This window comes from Lissotriton vulgaris, chromosome 9, assembly GCF_964263255.1.
Source record: "Lissotriton vulgaris chromosome 9, aLisVul1.2, whole genome shotgun sequence".
Lineage (NCBI taxonomy): Eukaryota > Metazoa > Chordata > Amphibia > Caudata > Salamandridae > Lissotriton > Lissotriton vulgaris.
The window spans coordinates 422,605,664-422,625,579 of record NC_141697.1 but is presented as its reverse complement, the minus strand read 5'-3'; the positions used below and the strand labels follow the sequence as shown (position 1 = coordinate 422,625,579).

The following is a 19,916-nucleotide window of genomic DNA, read 5'->3' as shown; positions in this document are numbered from 1 at the left end:
CCTATGCCAGGAGGCACTGCACTCTGGCAGTGGCTGGAACATCAGGGCGTGCCCCTGGTGGATCAACACCTGGCAGGTTCTTTGAACGCCAGAGAGGACGAACTCAGCCGCCGGTGCATGATAGATCACGAATGGCGTCTAAACTCGGACGTGGCGCAAGGCCTCTTTCTGCAGTCGGGAGAGCCTTGGTTAGATCTATTCGCCACCGAAGAGAACGCGCAATGTCATCAGTTCTGCGCGTTGGAATTTCCAAGGCGGCACTCGCTCGTAGACGCTTTTCGCCGCGAGTGGAGTTGCGGTCTGTTGTACGGCTTTCCTCCTATACTACTTCTGCCCAGAGTGCTGAAGAAGTCAAACGCGACCGGGCCCAAGTCATCCTTGTGGCTCCGGACTGGTCACGAAGGTACTGGTATCCCGAGCTACTCAGTATGTCAGTCGATCCCCCGGTTCGTCTGCCTCTTCAGGAGGACCTTCTGTCGCAGCAGATGGGGACGGTCCTCCACCCGAACCTGTCCAGTCTCCACCTCCATGCTTGGAGATTGAGCGGCGACAGTTGAGGCCATTTGACTTGCCTCCTGAAGGCTGTCATGTTATTCTGGCAGCCAGGCGTCCCTCCACAAAGTCGGTATACGCCTGCAGGTGGAACAAATTTGTGGCATGGTGCACAGCAAAGGCTGTGGATCCTCTCTCTGCCCCTCTTTCTGAGGTTCTTCACTTCCTTCTTTCTCTTGCCCAGCAGGGCTCTGCTCTGGGCACTATCAAGGGCTACCTTTCTGCCCTTTCAGCCTTTCTAAGGCTGACTGATCAACCATCTTTGTTCAAGTCCCCTATTGTAACTCGTTTTCTGAAAGGCATCACACACATGTTCCCCCCTGTTCCGTTTGTGATGCCTCAGTGGGACTTGAACCTTGTTCTTACCTATCTGATGTGCGCTCCCTTTGAGCCACTTCACAACTGTCCTCTCCGCCGTCTTACTCTGCCAGGAGAGTGAATGAGCTCCAGGCTCTTTCGAACCTCCTTTCCTTTCTGTCCATCTGGATAAGGTTGTGTTGCGGAGTACACCCTCTTTCCTGCCCAAGGTTGTCACGGCCTTCCACATTGGGCAGTCTGTCACCTTGCCCACCTTCTTTCCCACTCAAAGGAGGAAGAGCGGCTCCACCCGTCTGGACCCAAAACGTGCTCTTTAGTTCCATCTAGATCGCACACGCCATTCCGGTCGGATGACCAACTCTTTGTTGGTTACGTGGGCGCTAAGAAGGAACGGGCGGTGCACAAGCGGACCATCTCTCGGTGGGTCGTCTTGTGTATCAAGGCTTGTTACTCCCTGGCGAAGAAGGAGCCTCCTGTTGGAGTGAGGACCCATTCCACTCAGGCCACGGCGGCTACCACTGCCCTGGGCCGAGGTGTTCCCTTGCAAGACATCTGTTAGGCAGCTATGTGGGCCTCGCTGCACACGTTTGCAAGGCACTACTGCCTGGACAGCGAAGTCCGGAGGGATGGCTTCTTTGGCCGTTCCGTCCTCCAGGACTTTCTGGTGTGATTATTGGTTCGCAGACCCACCACGGGGTTGGTATTGCTGGGGTATCTATTCTAAGGTAAGGAATCTAATACTAACCGGTTTCTTTCAGATGAACACGTTACTTACCTTCGGTAACAATAGATCTGTAAGAAACAGTAGTTAGTATTAGATTACCGCCCCACCCATCCTCCCCGTTCTGCGAACTGATATCTAGGGTTAAGGTCATCCCCTTTCAGGGCCCTAGTTTCAATGGCACCAGTGTTGGTTTTTAACATGGCTCTGCGTTTTTGGCGCGGAAAAGCTGTGTATAAGAACTGACGTCAGCGCGCGGAGGCGGCGTCTAAGTACTCCGACGTCATCACTGCGCCCACGACGCCGATGACGGACGTGGAGCCGCGGACGACGCCCACCGACGCGCAAGGGTACTGCTACGCAAAAATTTCCGTATCCAGTCTGACGCCTGGGGATATTCTAAGGTAAGGAATCTAATACTAACTACTGTTTCTTGCAGATATATCGTTACTGAAGGTAAGTAGCTTGTTCGATTAGCTCAGAGAGCATAGTAGTTGTAAAAATCTAAATGCATGGATACTAGTTTAAGCAAGAAACTGCAAGAGGGAGCAAAATAGAATGGGCGATTAAAGCAAGGGGCAACAAATTAGACTGAGGATCAGATAAAGTGACTACAGCTAAAAACAGCAAATTAAGTTGCAAAGGAGGTTTTCTAGTGAACTTTTTCCAGTCTGCGCTTAGTCTGTGCACAGTGCCTCCCAGAGACTGAGAGCTAATCGTAACAGGTTGCACAGGCTGCGGACAAAGGATTGTTAAAATGCAGACTTTGAGCATAGATCGTAATCCAATAATAAGAGTTAATGAATTTTTCTCAACTTGAGGTTACCTTTGATTGGCAGGGTTCCTTGTCAGCATGTATATCCAGGGCAATAATTACATTTCTTAATTGTATTCGGGTTCATTTCTAACCTGGCCTCTTTTATTGGTAAGAAACACTTTGGCCCCACTCGTTTTAAAATGTTTTTTTTCCAAGTCTATAGGAAGAAATATCTCCCAGTTTTAACTTGTGTTTCGAGCATATGGGGCTACAAAAAGGTGCATAGCCTCCAATGAGCCTAGCCTCCAAGGAGGTAAACAGAATATGCAGAAGGCTTTAGGCCTCCCGCCAAATGGCCCAAGTGTTATATTGCATGAGGAGCTTGGCCTGGAGTAAGTTGAGAATCACTTTAATCTGCTTCATTTCTACTGTGGTGCTCAGTTTTGAGCAATCCTTAAGCTCGGATAAATAGGGATATCATTGAGGACTGTTTATCTTGTAACATGAGTCTCCAAATTATGTATCTGGCTTATGCCAAACAGATGTGTTGTTTATTGGGTAGGCCAGATTGCTTCCTTAGGCCGAAAGGGCTGCGCAAGGATGACGGATCCCAGTTGAAACAATTGTTTCTTGAAATGAGGCAGCGAGAAAGGGAAACAGGAGAATTAGCCAAGTCCAGAATAAGGACTACATTTTAATCCAAACCACCACTCTATGGCTAGAGCCTTATCTGGGGTTTGTAACCGGGTTCTCTTAAATAGATACAGGATTGGGTATATTAGATGGCAGCTATGTTTTCCCCTTGGGCAATATGAATCCTCTTCCATCCTTGTTAGTCCATGCAATGACACGTCTCCACAAATCTTGGTGCATTTCGTGTTTCTCTGTAGATTTTACTCACTTTTCACAAGACGCTTTCTAATTCCAGTTTTGAATCGTCCGGGCTAACCAAATGAAGACCTGTGCTACTGTACTTATAGACACTGAGCTCCTCACTGATTTGTTTTAGCGTTGGCTCATTTTCTCAAAAGCACTCTTCATGTTTAGAGTCATATGGCCTTTTGTTATTAGGATGAAATAAGGCCAGGAATTTAACGCATTGTTTTAATGGTATTCTAATTAAGTGTGATTTTATGTATTTGCTTTTATGATCTTATTTATTGTTTGAATAAAGCTGTTGGATGGATTGATGGTTGCACATGTATTTGTCTCTGTCTCCGACTCTGCCAAAGCACACCATCTGCTTGATTCTCTGTACTCCTCTTAGCACTTAATACTTGGGCATTGTGTGCACACATCTAGCACACCAATTTGCCATTTGGAGCTGCATTCCTCCCTCAAATACGTTTATGCCTTCTTGATCCTGCTCATTGAATGAAAGCAGTGCATAAAAACCCCAGTGAGGATTTGAAGCTTCAGGGGTCATAGGAAGCAATTGGCTTCCCAGAGATCTCTTCCATTTCAAGAATCTTGTACCATAGCATAGCAAGCTCTGCTGAACCGAAAAGTGGTAACTGAGAAATACTGCTTTGATAATGTTTGTAAATGTATAGTTTTTAGCATCAACAACGAAAATAGTGGTGCAACATTGCTATGTATGTTTTATTTCCTCTACATTGGAGGATGAGACCAACATTTTACAATATGGGATAGAGGTTCCTTGGTCACGAATGGACTTCCTGTATGTGGAACACATGATGGTGAAACTAACGTAACTCTGCTTCAATTTGAGATCCTTGCAGTTGACCAATGTCAAGGAGGATTGTGACTGCCCGATAAATGTCTGTACTCTTAAGACACTGTTAACGCTAGATGAAAATCAAATCATTTAAAGCCAGTCACAGAACGGGATGCTGTACTGTTTCACTCCAGATGTAGTTCTTTCATCCAAATACAAAATTAGAGACACAACCTTACAGGAGGTTGGATTAGTAGATGAGGAGGATCACGCCAGTCCTAATGAACAGCCTTTGCCTGCATAGGGTCATTAGGAAGAGGGCAGAAACATGTTGGTCTTAGACTATGGGGTTTGCATTTGTAAAGGCCCCACAGTTCATTATTTAACATATGCAGCAAAAGAGGTTAATGAATAAACAGTTTGCACCACACACCATCCTCACATATTTTTTATCTGAATAGGTCCGAAACACCTCACCATTTAGGAGGTATACAAACTCTAGAAGCCCTCTTAAGAGCTCCAGCGCCTGCTGTGGTTTAAATCTGTGGATCTGAAAGAGACACGTTAGTGATAGATTCCTTACCTTAGAATATCCCCAGGCGTCAGACTGGATCCGGAAACTTTCGCGTAGCAATACCCCTGCGCGCCGGTAGGCGTCGTCTAAGGCTCCGCGTCCGTCGTCGGCGTCGTGAGCGCCGGGATGACGTCGTCGGAGTACTTAGACGGCGCCCATGCGCGCTGACGTCAGTTCTTCTTTTTTCCGCGCCAGCTAGCGCAGATCCGGAAGAAGCTCTACCCCCAGTCACTTTTTGACTGAAAATTTTTGATCCTTTTTGATCTTCTCTTTAGTCGACTATCTCGACTATCGGTGCCAGGGATGCCCGGGTTCAAGCCTTGTTCGAAGTGCGGCCGACTCATGTCGGTCACGGACCCCCATCGCCGGTGCCTGAAGTGCCTAGGCCTCGACCACGACGATCGATCCTGCTCCGACTGCCGGGCCCTGACGTCGAAGGCTAGGCGGGAGCGGTCCCGCAAGCGTCTCGAGCTGAGGCAGTCGGCCCCGCGCCGCTCCAGGTCCCGGTCCCGGTCCCACGGGAGGTCGAGGGACAGGTCGCGAGGTCGGAGTCATCGGCGTTCCGGAAGTGGACACCGATCGTCTGGTTCCAAGTCCTCAGGTAAGAGGCATGAGAGGTCGGAGCGACATCATCGATCCTCCGACCCGCCCCGACGCTCGCACGACGCGGCCGGGGACTCGGGCGACACCGCCCACGCTGCTCCGCGGGAGTCGCAAGCGTCGCCGCCTGCCCCACACCTTCGGGTCCCTGGGCACGGCGCGTCGCAGGAGGAGGTCGAGAGGTACCTCATGGCCATGAGGGCCCTCCCTCCTCAGTCGGTTCCCGTGGCGCCTTCGGGCCGATCGGTTCCGTCTGGAGGTCCTTCCGGGTCGGGCGCTTCGGCCCCGACGACGTCGGGTGCTTCGGCCCCGGCGCCGCTGACGACTTCGGTCCCGGCGCCGCACGACCTCGCTGGATCCGGCTCCGGATCCGGGACCCCGCCGGTCGACCCTACGACCTCGCCGGCGCCGTCTCTTCAGGTGTCGTCCCCGGCAGCCGAGGTGGTTGCCGCCCCCAATGTCTCCTACGGTCCTACTCAGGAGTCGGAAGGGCGCCGATGGGCGCCGATTCCGTCGGCCTTTGGAGATTTTTATCTCCACGAGGAGGCCCTGGCTGTTAATCCTGGTCTCCAGGAGCCGGGTGACGAGGAGCAATGGGAGGGGTCCGAGGACCCTCTGGCACGTGATTGCCAGTCGCAGCAGGACTGGACATATGAGCTTGGGGAGGCCAGTGGTATTGACACCTCGCCAGACACTGGATTTACATCGCCCCCGACTGTGGCTTCGGAGGCGGGTTCTGCTTACAGCGTAGTGTTGACGAAGGCAGCTAAGGCCTTAAACCTTCAGCTCCCCGTCGCGGCCGTGAGGACTAATCTCCTCACCGAGGTCCTCAAACAGCAGTCAGGCTCCGCGGAGCCCCTCCTGCCGTTCAATGAGGCCTTATGTGACGTTCTTCTGGGCACTTGGTCCAAGCCCGCCACAGGCCCCCCTGTGGACAGGAACGTGGCCAGACGCTACCGCCCGGCACCGGGCGACCCATGCTTTTTGTCCACCCATCCCACCCCCGAGAGTCTGGTCATCCAGGCCTCAAACTCCCAAACCGCATTCCCGTCGGCCCCGCCCGACAGGGAATCCAAGAGATATGAACAGTTCGGGAAGAAGGTTTTCTCGTCTGTGAGCTTAGGGCTGCGGTCTGTGAACACCGCCTGTCTCTTGGGCCGCTACACCCACACCCTGTGGGACACGGTTGCGGAGGTGCTGCCTAAATGCCCGGAGGAGGTCCAGGCTAAACTCAGCCAAGCCCTGGCGGATGGCCGAGATGCAGCACGCTTTTCTATCCGGTGTGGGCTGGATACTACGGACTCACTGGGCAGGGCGATGGCAACGACGGTGGCGGTTCGACGCCACGCCTGGTTGAGGTCCGCCAACTTCTCGGCCGATGTCCAGGCCACCCTCCTGGACATGCCGTTTGATGGCCGTCGCCTCTTCGGCGACAAGGCAGACCATGCGCTGGAACGTTTCAAGGACTCCAGGGCCACGGCCAAGTCCTTGGGCCTTACGGCCCCACGCCAGCAATCGGGTGCCTTTCGCTCCTTTCGTGGCCACGGAAGGGGCGCCCCACCACGTACCGTCAGCCACGCGCCGCAGAATGTCCAACAACGCGGTGGCGGACGTGGGAACCGCCGTGGCGGTGGTCGGGGCCAGCGGCGAGGCCAGTCCACACCTCCCTCAGCAGCACCTGCCTCAAAACCTTCCTAGTCCGAGTTTTCAGGCCCATGTGACGCCTGTGGGAGGCAGGGTTCGCCATCACCTCTCCCACTGGCATACAGTCACTTCGGACAGGTGGGTGCTGCAGATTGTCCGAAGGGGCTTCTCCCTCCCCTTCGAGTCATCCCCTCCATCCATGCCACCTCAATACCACCGTGTGTCGGGGGATCACTTGCAACTTCTGCAAGAGGAGGTTTCGGCCCTCTTGGCCAAGAGGGCCATCGAGCGCGTTCCTGGGCCAGAAGTAGGACGTGGTTGTTATTCCCACTACTTTCTGGTACCCAAGAAGGGCAAAGGGGGCCTACGCCCTATCTTGGATCTGCGGAACGTCAACGGCTTCCTCCGGACGGAGAAGTTCAAGATGCTCACTTTGGCTCAGGTCCTGGCTGCCCTGGACCCAGGAGACTGGATGGTAGCGTTGGACTTGCAGGACGCCTATTTCCACATCCCCGTCCTGCCGGCCCACCGGCGTTACCTGCGGTTCACTGTAGGCCACGAGCACTTTCAGTTTACCGTGCTCCCCTTCGGCCTTATCAGCGCCCCACGGGTGTTCACGAAGGTGATGGCGGTGGTCGCAGCCCATCTGCGCAGGCAGGGGGTATCAGTCTTCCCCTACCTCGACGACTGGTTGTTGAAGGCGGGCTCGCCCCAGACAGTCGTCAGCCACCTCCAGACTACGGCCGACCTCCTGCACTTGCTGGGGTTCTCCATCAATGTGCCGAAGTCACACCTGTGTCCCTCTCAGAAGCTCCTCTTCATCGGAGCGGTTCTCGACTCGGCGCAGTTTCGGGTTTACCCACCCAAGCAGCGGGTTCGGGATATTCAGGCTCTGGTTCCCATCTTCCGGCCGTTATCCCGGGTCTCGGTCAGGTTGACGCTGCGGCTTCTGGGACTGATGGCCTCCTGCATCCTTCTGGTGCGTCACGCCAGGTGGCGGATGCGGGCTCTGCAGTGGGACCTGAAGTTTCAGTGGGCCCAGCATCAGGGCAACCTGTCCGATCATGTCCTGATCTCAGAGGGCACTGCGAGACAACTGCAGTGGTGGCTCACGGACCGCGACTGGGTCAGTGGCAGACCCCTCTCCCTACCCCACCCGGAGCACGTAGTTGTGACGGACGCGTCCCTCCAGGGCTGGGGAGGCCACATGGGAGAGGCGGAGATCAGAGGCCTCTGGTCTGCGGCGGAGTCCCGGCTCCATATCAACCTTCTGGAGCTGCGGGCGATTCGTCTAGCACTGAAGGCATTCCTCCCCTCTGTCCGAGGGAGCGTAGTGCAAGTGTTCACCGACAACACCACCGCCATGTGGTACTGCAACAAACAAGGCGGGGTGGGGTCGTGGACCCTCTGCCAGGAGGCTCTGCGCCTCTGGCAGTGGCTGGAACATCAGGGCGTGACCCTGGTGGTTCAACACCTGGCAGGCTCTCTGAATGCCAGGGCGGACGAACTCAGCCGCCGGTGCATGATGGATCACGAATGGCGTCTGAACTCGGACGTGGCGCAAGGTCTCTTTCGGCAGTGGGGAGAGCCTTGGTTAGATCTATTCGCCACAGAAGAGAACGCGCAATGTCATCAGTTCTGCGCGTTGGAATTTCCAAGGCGGCACTCGCTCGGAGACGCTTTTCGTCGCGAGTGGAGCTGCGGTCTGTTGTACGCCTTTCCGCCTATACCACTTCTGCCCAGAGTGCTGAAGAAGATCAGGCGCGACCGGGCCCAGGTCATCCTTGTGGCTCCGGACTGGGCACGAAGATACTGGTATCCCGAGCTACTCAGCATGTCAGTCGATCCCCCGATTCGTCTGCCTCTTCGGGAGGACCTTCTGTCGCAGCAGCAGGGGACGGTCCTGCACCCGAACCTGTCCAGTCTCCACCTACAAGCTTGGAGATTGAGCGGCGGCAGTTGAGGCCATTTGACTTGCCTCCTGAAGTCTGTGATATCATTCTGGCAGCCAGGCGTCCCTCCACAAAGTCGGTATACGCCTGCCGGTGGAACAGATTTGTGGCATGGTGCACAGCAAAGGCTGTGGATCCTCTCTCTGCCCCCCTTTCGGAAGTGCTGCTCTTTCTTCTTTCCCTTGCCCAGCAGGGCTCTGCTCTGGGCACTCTTAAAGGGTACCTCTCTGCTCTTTCAGCCTTCTTGAGGCTACCAGATCAGCCTTCTTTATTCAAGTCCCCTATTGTAAGTAGATTCCTGAAGGGCATCACACACATGTTCCCTCCTGTCCCCTTCGTGATGCCCCAGTGGGACTTGAATCTTGTTCTCACTTATTTGATGTGTGCTCCCTTTGAGCCACTTCATAACTGTCCTCTTCGTCTCCTTACTCTGAAGACTGCCTTCCTGGTTGCCATCACCTCTGCCAGGAGAGTGAGTGAGCTCCAGGCTCTTTCTTCTTCTCCACCTTTCCTGTCTGTCCACCCTGACAAGGTGGTGTTACGTACACGACCTTCCTTTCTGCCCAAGGTTGTCACGGCCTTCCACATCGGGCAGTCCATTACCTTGCCCACTTTCTTTCCGCCTCCGCATCCCTCGAAAGAGGAAGAGAGGCTCCACCGTCTGGATCCAAAACGTGCGCTCTCCTACTACCTAGATCGCACACGCCAATTCCGGGTGGATGACCAACTCTTCGTTGGTTACGTGGGCGCGAAGAAGGGTAAGGCTGTGCACAAGAGGACCATCTCTAGGTGGATCATCTTGTGTATCCAAGCATGTTACTCCATGGCGAGGAAGGAGCCCCCGGCTGGATTGCGGGCTCACTCCACTCGGGCCACGGCAACGACAACTGCCCTGGGCCGAGGTGTCCCCCTGCAGGACATCTGTCAGGCAGCCACGTGGGCCTCGCTGCACACGTTCGCAAGACACTACTGCCTGGACAGTCAAGTCCGGAGGGATGGCTTCTTTGGCCGTTCCGTCCTCCAGGACTTTCTGGTGTGATATTGGTTCGCAGACCCACCACCGGGGTTGGTATTGCTGGGGTATCTATTCTAAGGTAAGGAATCTATCACTAACGTGTCTCTTTCAGATGCACAAGTTACTACTTGTGTAACGATATATCTGTAAGAGACATTAGTTAGTGATAGATTCCTTACCGACCCACCCATCCTCCCCGTTCTGCGAACCGATATCTAGGGTTAGGGTCATCCCCTTTCAGGGCCCTAGTTTCATGGCACCAGTGTTAGTTCTATCATGGCTCTGCGTATCTGGCGCGGAAAAGCTGTGTGTCAGAACTGACGTCAGCGCGCATGGGCGCCGTCTAAGTACTCCGACGACGTCATCCCGGCGCTCACGACGCCGACGACGGACGCGGAGCCGCAGACGACGCCTACCGGCGCGCAGGGTTATTGCTACGCAAAAGTTTCCGGATCCAGTCTGACGCCTGGGGATATTCTAAGGTAAGGAATCTATCACTAACTAATGTCTCTTACAGATATATCGTTACACAAGTAGTAACTTGTGCAACATCAGTGATGAAGGGTCCGTTAATAAAGCATGGCACTTGTGATGAATGAGGTTCACACCTTTCTTTAGGTAATACCTCCAGGAAGGGAGTAATAAGTGTAGTAAAAGACTCACTCCTGCTTCACACCTCTTCATATAAGAAGACACGTTACATCTTGTTAGTGTGTCACAGTATCTATGTGATGGATGTGGTCTTTCACATGATATACCTTTTGAATATCTCTAACCTCTCACTCCCCCATGTAGTGAGTATCAACTTGGTCTCTGATAGAGACTGCCTCTACAGTGGTTCGTCACAGCCAATTTCATTCTGGCAGAACATTTTCTGAATAGTTCTCCACCAGTCCTTGAAGGACTCAACCATACTTTCCCACTTTTCCTCAGTGGACTCCTCTTTGAGTTCCAAGGGCTTATCAGATAACCTTTCATACTGCTTCCATCCCCTGAGATACCACTCAGATTTTTATACCCCCTGTAGTGAGGCATAATTACCACTCCCAAATACCTTGTTTATGTAACAACTGACTGTCTTGCTCTTATGCAGGGGGTTTGCACACTGCTGCAAATCACTTCTCATATAGGTGCTCCACTCTTCAAAAAATGTACGGCATTCATTGTATCATACTGATTATTCAAATTTGAGCTCTGCAAGTTCCTAAGTTCATTGGTTGATAGTTGACATAATTACTGTAAGCTGTACATCCAGACAAGCACAAACAACCGAACAGTTTGAGGGAGTTTGATAGTTGTTGCAAAGGAAGTATGATTGCTCTCTGCATAGCATTTGAACTAGAATATGATGAAAAATATTTATATCTTTTGTTTAGGAGGATCTTAGTCATTCAGTGGCCCTTATTTTTTAGAGTGGGATATTGTTGTATGAAATCCATAGCTTAACTTTGATTATTTCAGAAATGTAGGTGATTCCACAAAAGAGTAAATCTGAAAGAAACAAGTAGTGATAGATTCCTTACCTTAGAATTACCTCAGGCGTCTGACTGGATCCGGAAAGGTTTCGTCAGCAGTACCCTTGCATGTCGAAAGGTGGCGTTGTGCAGCTTCGCGTCCGTCATTGGCGATGTGCTTGCTGAGATGACGTTGTGGCAGCTACTTAGACGCCACCCTTGCACGCTGACGTCAGTTCTCTCTTTTTCCACGCCAGCAAGCGTAGATCCGGAGAGAGCGGTACCCCCAGTCACTTTTTTACTGAGCTTTTCTAGCCTCTTTTGTCTCTATTTTTCGAGTCGATCGACTCCTGGTGAAGTAGGGATGCCCGGCTTCAAGTCTTGTGGGGACTGTCATCGAATGATGTTGGTAAAAGGACCCGCACCACGTGTGTCTTTACTGCCTGGAGCGCGACCACAACCCTTAGTCGTGCTCCGACAGTCGGGCCATGGCGCCGAAGACTTTGGGGAAACGGTACCCGAAAAATGCTGGAAGTCCGGCAGTTGGCTCCGTGCCGCTCAAGGTCCCAGTCCAGTGGGAGGTCGAGGGACCGGTTGCGGAGCTGCCACCATCTTTCGACTGGATCGAAGTCTTCGCACTCTGGGTCAGGTAAGACGAAGCATTCAAAGAAGTCGAAGAAGCACCATCGCTCTCCAACTTCCCCTCGTGCAATGCATGCAGGTGGCGCTTCCCCGCAGCTCCGGCGGAGCCTACCCAGACGCCGCCGGCTTACCCGCCCTTCCCGGGTCCGTCGATGACTCCGTCCCAACTGCAGGAATTTCTGTCAGCCATGGTGCGCCTGGGGGTCCTAGCTCTTTACTGCCGGCAGCTCCGGCATCGCTGTCGACTCCAGTGCCGCAGGACCCCCATGGATCCGGGTTCGGATCTCGGTGGACGCTGGTTGACCTTGTGACACCTACACCGACTTCAACCCCACCGGCACCACCTCCGACGTCACCCCCCGGTTTCAGCCCCGATGTAGATACATGCCGGACCAGGGTCGCTCTGTGCCGATTTCGACGCCGATGGGGGATTTCTATCCCTATGTCCATCCTCCGTATTTTCGGCCTGTTCATCAGCCTTCGGAGGAAAAGGAGGGCTGGGAGTGGTCTGAGGACCCTCTCACAGCACAGTGTGAGCTTGACCCGGACTGGACAGAGGAGCTGGGGGATGCCAGTGGTCTTGATACCTCTCCTGACCTTGGCATGCTAACACCTCCTACCGTGGCTACGGAGGAGGTGCAAGTTATGCAGTGGTGTTGCGTAGGGCCGCCTAGGCCCTCAGCCTCGAGCTCCCTACAGTGGCCATCAGGACTAACCACCTGACAGAAGTGCTTCAGCTGGCAGCTACCTCTGTGGAGCCACTGCTGTCTTTTAATGAAGCACTTTCAGAGGTTCTTTTGGGCACCTGGTCCAGGCCCAACACAGGGGCTCTTGTGGATAGGAACGTGGCACAACTCCATCGCCCGGCCCCGGGCGACCCCCTTTTACTTTCCCAACACCTCACTCCTGAGAGCTTGGTTGTCCAAGCCTCCACGTCCCAGAGCACATTCCCTACTGCACCTCCAGGCAGGAAATCCAAGAAACTGGAGCAGTTTGGTAAGAATATTTTTTCTTCCGCCAGTTCAGGGCTGTGGTCGGTGAACACCGCATGCCTCTTGGGCTGTTATTCCCACTCTGTGTGGGATACAGTGGCGCGCGTGCTGGCACAATGTCCAGAGTAGGCCCAGACAATGCTCTCTCAAGCTATTGCTGAAGGGAGGGATGCAGCTAAGTTCACTATCCATTGTGGCCTTGACACTGCCGACTCACTGGGCAGAACGATTTCCACGACAGTGGCACTCTTTCGCCACACCTGGCTGAGGTTTTTCTTGGGATGTCTAGAACACTCTGATGGACATGCCCTTTGATGGCATTCGCCTTTTTGGCAGCAAAGCAGATAGTGCGTTGGAGCGCTTTAAGGACTCTTAGGCTACGGCCAAGTCCTTGGGCATTTGCGCCACGTGCCCTCCTCCGCCTTCTGCATTTCGCTCCTTTTGTGGCCACGGAAGGGGTGCCCGACACATTCTCTTCAGAGCCACAGGCCTGCGCAGCAACAGTCTCAGCGCGGAAGTGGTACCCGCCGAGCCGGGTCAAAGGGCCAGTTGGCGGGTCAGTCCACCTCCACCTTGGCCACTACAACCTCCAAACCTTCCTAGTCCGTTTTTTCAGGCCCATCAAAAACCAGTGGGTGGCAGGATTCGCCATCACCTCCCCCATTGGCGCACTATCACTTCGGACAGGTGGATTTTACAAATAGTCCGAAGGGGCAACTCCCTCCCCTCTAAGATCACCCCTCCAGCCATGCCACCCCAGTACCACCGCATGTCGGGGGATCACTTGGCACTTCTTCAACAGGAAGTCACGGTCCTCTTGGCCAAGGTGGCCATCGAGCGCGTTCCTGCACCAGAAGTCTGACGTGGTTGTTACTGGAACATCAGGGCATTTTCCTTTTGGTTCAACACCTGGCAGGTTCACTGAACGCCAGGGTGGACTAACTCAGCCGCAGGTGCATGATGGATCACGAATGGCTTCTTCACTCGGAGGTGGCGCAAGGTCTCTTTCAACAATGGGGAGAGCCTTGGTTAGATCTATTCCCTTCCTCCGAAGAGAGCGCGCAATATCAGCAGTTCTGCGTTTTGGAGTTTCGAAGGCGGCACTCGCTAGGCAACGTTTTTCGTCGCTTGTGGAGTAGCGACCTGTTGTACGCCTTTCCGCCTACCACTTCTGCCTAGAGTGTTGAAGAAGATCAGGCACAACTGGGCCCAAGTTATTCTTGTGGCTCCGGACTGGGTTTGAAGAGTTTGTTATCCCAATCTACTCAGTATGACCATGGATCCCCTGATCCATCTGCCTCTGCGGGAGGATCTTCTGTCGCAGCAGCAGGGGACGTTCCTCCATCCCAAACCTGTCCTGTCCCCACCTCTTTGCGTGGAGATTGAGCATTGGCAGTTGATTACTTTTGACTTGCCTTCTGAAGTCTTTTGACTTGCATTCTGGCAGTCAGGCATCCCTCCACTAAGTTGGTATACGCCTGCAGGTGGAACAAGTTTGTGGCATGGTGCACAGCAAAAGCTGTGGATCCCCTTTCTGCCCCTCTTTCTGAAATCCTACTGTTCCATCATTCTTTGGCCCAGCAGGGGTCTGCTCTGGGCACTATCAAGGGCTACCTTTCTGCTATTTCAGCCTTTCTTAGGCTTCCTGATATGCCCTCTCTTTTCAAGGCCCCTGTTGTAAATAGATTCATTAAAGGCATTACTCATCTTTTCCCTCCTATTCCCTTTGAAATACCACAGTGGGACTTGAATCCGGTCTCACATATTTAATGTGCGCCACCATTGATCCTCTTCACAACTGTCCTCTTCGTCTGTTAACTTTGAAGACTGCTTTCCTGTTTGCCATTACCTCTACCAGGAGAGTGAGTGAGCTCCAGGCTCTTTCTTGCAAACCTCCTTTTCTGTCTGTCCATCCGGACAAGGTTGTGCTCAGAACACGTCCATCCTTTCTGCCAAAGGTTGTCACTGCCTTTCACATCGGGCAGACCATCACTTTGCCCACCTCCTTTCCGCCTCCTTCCAGAGAGGAAGAGAGGCTCCACAGTCTGGACCCAAAACGTGCACTCTCATTTTACCTGAATCGCACACAACCGTTCTCGTGGATGACCAGCTCTTTGGTGGCTATGTAGGCGCCAAGAAAGGTTGGGCCGTACACAAGCGGACTATCTCCCGATGGGTCGTCTTGTGTATTAAAGCCTGTTATTCTCTGGCGAAAAAGGAGCCTCGTGCGCGCCCATTCCACCAGGGCGACAGCGGCCACTACAGCTTTGGGACGTGGTGTCCCCTTACAAGACATCTCTCCGGCAGCTACGTTGGCCTCGTTGCACAATTTTACTAAGCACTATTGCCTAGACAGCCAAGAACGGAGAGACCGCTTCTTTGGCAGTTCTGTTCTCCTCGACTTCCTGGTGTGATCTTGGTTCGCAGACCCACCACCGGGGTTGGTATTGCTGAGGTATCTATTCTAAGGTAAGGAATCTATAATTACGCGTTTCTTTCAGATGAACAATTTACTTACCTTCGGTAACGATATATCTGTAAGAAACATTAGTTAGGGATGGATTCCTTACCGCCCCCACCCATCCTCCCTGTTATGTCAACTGATTTCGAGGGTTAAGGTCATCCTTTTCAGGGCCCTAGTTTCAATGCACCAGTGGTCAGTATCTTGCATGGCTCTGCGTTCCTGGTGCGGAAAGTTGTGTACAGAACTGATGTCAGCGCGCAAGGGTGGCGTCTAAGTAACTGCAGCGACGTCATCTCAGCGACCACGACGACGTACGTGGAGCTGCACGACGCCACCTTCTGACGCGCAGGGGTACTGCTGATCCAGTCTGATGCCTGGGGGTAATTCTAAGGTAAGGAATCTATCACTAACTAATGTTTCTTACAGATATATTGTTACCGAAGCTAAATTACTTGTTCATATGGTCTCACCTTTAATAGATTGCACAACTCGCCACACCACTGTTTAATATCATCTGTAAGTAGTGCTGTACCATATGCACCCTTGTCCTTTGATTACCAAAGCCTGTGATTCTATCCATAATGACCATGATAATTCTGCTCTCACTTTTAATTTATTCCTTTTAAACGAGGAGCTGGGTATACAACAGGCTGTAGCGGCTCAGTCTTCAGCATTAACATTGCTATTGGTTTTCCTGCCCAATGAGGTCCTAGGGTGTAGCTTTACAAAAGCAAGCCTGGTGTTTGCTATTCCAGAGGGATTGTTAAAAAGCTCTAATAGTCTCTTTTGAAGAGATAAGTGCTCAGAAACAGTGGTATAATTGAACCAACAATCCATATCGGATTGATTTTTGGACAGAAGGTGATTGGTCTTTTCGCTTGGTATTCCACAGCATGAGGTATGTCAGTTTCAGGTTGCCACGGTGGAGTTTCCAGTCATTGATTAATGGTGCGAGAAATTATACTGAAATTGGTCAAAGCTGTTTTTTGTTCCATTTTTCTCTATAGTCATAGACTCCACAAAATGCCTTATTAAACTTTTCATGGTTTTGCAGGAGATCCTTCCCATCCAGAGTAGGCCATCTGCATGCACCCATAATTTTTATATGCAACCCTATTGTTGGTACTAAATGTAAACACAAAGAGATAACGGACGAAGCTCTGAAACTTTTCAGACACTCACCCCCAGTCACAGATCTGGGTTGAATCCATCATCCTTCTTTAGCTCACTTCGCCACCCCAGTTCAGACATGGCTATATGCAAATCAGTCTTGACCCTGTGCCTCACAGGAACCGTCCAGCCCGAACTGCCAAGCCATGTCTTCCCTAGACCGGAAACAAGCATCCTGGGACCGGTTTCGGGCTAACAGCTCTCATCAGCCAGGTTAGCTAGTATTCAGTGAGCAAGGGACCCACGTCTGGACATACCCTGCCAACTTAGGGCGAACAAAGCAAACACAAGGAGATGATGGACGGAGTACTGAAACCTTTCAGACACTCACCCCCAGTCACAGATCTGGGTTGAATCCATCATCCTTCTGTAGCTCACTGCGCCACCCCATTTCAGACACAGCTGTATGCAAATCAGTGTTGACCCTGTGCCTCACGGGAACAGTCCAGCCCGAACAGCCAAGCCATGTCTTCCCTGGACCGGAGAACAAGCAACCTGAAACTGATTTCGGACTGACAGCCCTCATCAGCCAGGTTAGCTTGAATCCAGTGGCAAAGTGAGCAATGGACCCAGATCTAGGCATAGATAAATAGATTGTACAAATTCGGACAATTCATGTGTTAGGCACATGGCTAGCTCGTTCTGCTGAAGGAATAAAGATATAAACCGGTTTTTGTCAATTCCTTGATGGCATGGTATTGAGCAAAGAGCAGCAACTAAATATCTGTTCACACTGAATGCTTCTGATTAGTTTATATGGGGGAAATGCAAAGTTCAATGCAGCGGGAAGCGTTTTGGCTCAGTTCTGTATTTTATTGTATTGATTTCATTTACATCATTGGTATGGGAATCACTGGGGGTCTGTGATGCCTAATCAGGTGGTCCACGACTACCTAGAAAATTAAATAACACTTACAGATAATAAAGTGTATGTAAATAAAGAAAATTTCAATTTGAAGGCTAAAAATTAAGTTAGTATCCTCAGGTTGATTCGTGGTAGTAGTGCAAGTGCAATTGCATTTAGAAAAGCTCTAGCTTTCCAATTAAAATATATATTTTTTAAATAGTTGTGAAGTAAATAAAATATTTCTGCATTTGTAAATGCTGGTTTCTGTATGTTTGTCTTGTTTTGTGGTTCGGATTCTCAACAAAAAATATGCTTAGGCTGGGGTCCCCGTATTCAGTAATGCCTAAGTGAGGGACCTCGATTCCAATCATGATTCAGTGGGGGGTCCAGTGGTTCCAGTAGTGATTACTTGGGGTACCACAGAAGTAAAAAGGTTAAGAACCACTAGTTTTAAATGATATTCTTGTCAAAAGAATTTGATAGCTAAAACAAAATATAAACATTACTTAAGGCAAGCAGCCTGAACAATCAGAATAAATGCTTGTGAGTTTTTAAAGAAGTGAATTAGCTTATCGCATTTTTCTCTTCTTAGTTGGAGTCTCAACTTGAGGAGATCACAGGAGAGGCTTCAAAAGAACGCAAACTGCGAGAGCACAGTGAAAATTTCTCCAAGCAACTGGAAAGCGAGGTGGAATCACTCAAGGTTAGAAATTATTTGTAATGTTTAGGAATAAATGTCTGGCTTGCAGAGTTACTGTATTTAATGAGTGATATGTAAATGTATTTAGAAATTAGGCTTTTTGTCAGTTTTGTTATAAGTGTTTCTATTCCAAAGTTATCTCTAAAGTGTCTAACCCAAGTGTTTTTCAAACAAGATAAGCATTCTGTTTTTTTATTATATATTTTGTTTGTAAATCTTTTTTTATTGAAAATAAAAACAAACAAGGTAATAAACACAATACAATAGGATACCAGTCCAAGTGTGGAAGGAGGAATAAAAATACAATACAATAAGGTGTACAAGTCATATTAGGGGACGGGAGCAGGGGAGAGACAAGCATGAAATCGATTATAACTGTTACATTACGAGGAATGGCAGGTCCGGGGGAAAGTGGAACTTCAGGGACATCCACAAGAGGAGGAGTGCAAATATCTCCACGGTAAGTGTACCAATGACCCCATACCTTACCCCATTTCCTAGGTCGCCCCTGTGCTACGTAGACCGTTTTCTCCCTGAACATGCACCAATCCATGTTTTCCATCCAAGCCTCGACCGTGGGTGGCCTCTGGGAACCCCACAACTGTGCTATATCTCTTTTAGCCACCATGTTTCCCAGGGTTGCCCACTGTGTCTGTGCAACATTATAGTCAGTTGGTTCCCACACATTCAGGAGACAACGTCTAGCCTCGGGCAACAGATCAATACCAGTAGTCTCCTATTGTGTACCCCAGTCCAAAAAGCAGCAACTGCAGGACACTCCCAAATTATATGTAGGAACGTCCCAAGCAGCCCACAGCCACTTTTACAAAGACCATCCTCTGAATAACCCATTCTAATCAAACGTGGGCCAGTCACATAGACTCTATGCAGGATTTTCAGTTGCACAAACCGGAAACGGGCCGGAATCGCGACCTCCTGGATGAATCAAGTCACTAATCACCTTTATTACACGATTGGCCAATAACTTAGCAAGAATCTTGGGTTCCGCATTAAGGAGTGATATAGGCCTACAAGAGGCGCAGCGGTCCCTTGGCTTCCCTTCCTTCTGAATCACCACTATGGTCGCAAGACGCTGATCACCGGGAAGGGAGCCACTATCTCGCGATTCCAGGAACATGTCACGAAGATATGGCGCAATTTTATCGGGCGCAGTTTATAAAGTTCAATGGGGAGACCATTGGGGCCCATCGCCTTCCCTGAACGAATAGAGCGAATAGCGAAAGCCACCTCGTCCGCGGTTATCACGGCATCTAGTAACTCTCTATCAGAATCAGATAAGCTGGGCAATGCAATGTCGCGTAACAATAAATGGGAGTCTTCTTCCGGCCTATCAGATACGGGGGAATACACTTCCCGGAGGTGTTCCGCAAAACTTTGGACGATCTCCTCTGGTTCAGTCACACGCATACCATTCAATTTCTCTATAACAGGAACCACACGACTAGCCCTCTCTTTTTTATCTAACCACGCTATCAGCTTGCCAGCTTTATCCCCGACATCATACAGTCGACCCTGCTGCTCCCTGCCCATAACTTTCGCAGCATCCGTAACCAACGCCCTACAGTCAAGCTGCTTAAGACGCATAACATGTATCCTCTCACGGGTGATGGCCAATTCCAGATCACGCTCCTTCTCGGTGATCTCTGTCTCGAGTCTAACTACCTCCTCGTTTCTACTCTTCTTCGCACCAGCGATCAATGATAACGCCTGACCTCGGATGACCGTCTTAAGAGCCTCCCAGAGCGATACTGCAGAGGAGACCGAACCCAAATTCTCGACAAAATACCGGTCAAGAGATTTGACCAACTCCACGCG

General features: G+C 51.2%; 1 protein-coding gene across 1 annotated transcript in view; it reads left to right on the top strand.

Annotated features, from left to right (window-relative positions):
• CDC42BPB (CDC42 binding protein kinase beta) overlaps positions 1 to 19,916 on the top strand; it is a 900,025-nt gene that overhangs the window by 412,569 nt on the left and 467,540 nt on the right. The window contains exon 14 of the mRNA XM_086937841.1: positions 17,973 to 18,083. Within this exon, the coding sequence (XP_086793967.1) occupies positions 17,973 to 18,083 (111 nt within the window). The remainder of the gene's footprint in view (positions 1 to 17,972; positions 18,084 to 19,916) is intronic.